The sequence below is a fragment of the Propithecus coquereli genome, unplaced genomic scaffold (genome assembly GCF_000956105.1).
Source record: "Propithecus coquereli isolate 6110/MARCELLA unplaced genomic scaffold, Pcoq_1.0 Scaffold29, whole genome shotgun sequence".
Classification (NCBI taxonomy): Eukaryota; Metazoa; Chordata; class Mammalia; order Primates; family Indriidae; genus Propithecus; species Propithecus coquereli.
In genome coordinates, this window is record NW_012148507.1 from 2,812,809 (window position 1) to 2,814,556 (window position 1,748).

Genomic DNA, 1,748 nt, shown 5'->3' on the forward strand with positions numbered 1-1,748 from the left:
CCCAGGTGTTTTGTGCAATTAAAATAATCAATTAATGCCACAATTATTGGACCTATTCAGTGCAAGCACACTTGGAGAATATAAATACAAAGGGTTGTTGCAACGCTTAAGTGAGCTACTCTTTGTAAAACAGTGGTGTGCTGGAGTTTGCTCCGGCGTGTCTCTTCCCAACTCTGTTTAGGGATGCTATCATCATACCTTTGAATCAGTGATGGCATCAGTATTTATACTATGGAAATTGGAAGACACTACAAATCAGAGCATTTTTTGGAAGAACTGGTTTAATAACCTACCGTTGAACATGTCCCTGCCCTCTAAGTATTTTATTCTGATAGGTTCCTTCACCGAGGCTCTTTTTGTCTTTGGCTTTGATCTTAACAACTAGTGATAAAAATATAAGTTCATAATTTGTGTTTCTCCCCACCCCCAAGTTCATTTTTTATTATGGCTAAGGAAACATATCAAATAAATATGTAATCAGTTGTTGGTGTAAAGTCATATTCACTACACTGTATATTATTGAGTTTCTAGAAACACAGGCAAGTGAAAATATTTTTACTGGTAATAATGTATTATTGAAAATTGCTACTGCAGGGATCTTTGTAATCCTATAGATGTGTTCTGTTTGTTTTTATATCTGCCAGAAATACAAGCAGCTTTAAAACCGGGAACTTGGTATATATGCGGCCCTATGCTCTTTCCATCCTAGTCCAGCCTTCGGATGGGGAGGTGGGAAAAGAGCTTCCAGTGCAACCGCAACTCGTGTTTTTGGACAAGCAGGTAACTTTTCACAGGTACCCTTCTTTGCTGAGAGCTGAGCAGTGTGTTGTATTCAGCATGCGTTTTAGATTTTGTCATCACCGGTACACATTTACAGAGTACCCGCTGTGTCATCTGTTGCATTTACATCTTTTCACGACTTTTGTCCTTTTCCCTCCACTTCACAGTTTGCCTTCCTTCCGTTTTCATGACTGCTCAGAATTTGATCAAGGGTAAATTAAAATTTGAATATATTTCTTCCCCAAGCAAATTCTTGAAATCTAGACTTCTTGAAGAAGTATATCTTTTTATATGCTAATGAAGGAACTTACGACGTCACGTACGCATAGCAGTTTTACGTTATTTTGGATGATCGTTCTCATGTGTAGTTTAGTAACTCATCCTTAAGAGGCTTCTGTGCTTATTTACAATTTCAGGCTCTGTGTACTCTGACTCTATTTTATCTTTTCTATATTTAGGAAACTCATGGGGAAAAAATGCAAAATATGATCATTGACTCAGCTTTCTCCTCTTTATTTTACAAATGCATCCCCTCCACCCGACATGTGCAGAGAGAAGTCCCTGGGACTGAGATCCACACTTGGAAACCTGTGGACTTTGATCTAGCCGGGCTCTCGCCCAGCTCCCTCCTGCCTTCTCTTAACCTTTCCATTCTTCTTCAGCGCACTGCGCCACTCTCCTCTTCCATAAACTTAGCTTTCCTTTCCCCTCTTCACTGCCCTGCCCTAGCTTGTCCTGTACTAATCTCCCTTCCCTTCTTTAAATAAGTTGATTTCGATATGTTCTTTTTTTTCCCAAAATATTAAGGGGATAAAAGTATTTTTGTTGCATGGATGAATTGTATAATGCTGAAGGCAGGGCTTTTAGTGTGCGCATCACCAGAATAATGCACATATATCCAATAGGTAAGTTTTTATCCCTCATTGCCTCCCACCCTCTTCCCTTCTTAGTTTCCAATGTTCTCTACA

At 39.3% G+C, this 1,748-nt stretch overlaps 1 protein-coding gene across 1 annotated transcript in view; it reads left to right on the forward strand.

Moving 5' to 3' along the window:
- The window catches only part of PKHD1 (polycystic kidney and hepatic disease 1 (autosomal recessive)), a 535,504-nt gene that overhangs the window by 467,332 nt on the left and 66,424 nt on the right, over positions 1-1,748 (forward strand). The window contains 2 exon segments of the mRNA XM_012648551.1: positions 532-539; positions 645-780. Of these exon segments, the coding sequence (XP_012504005.1) occupies positions 532-539; positions 645-780 (144 nt within the window).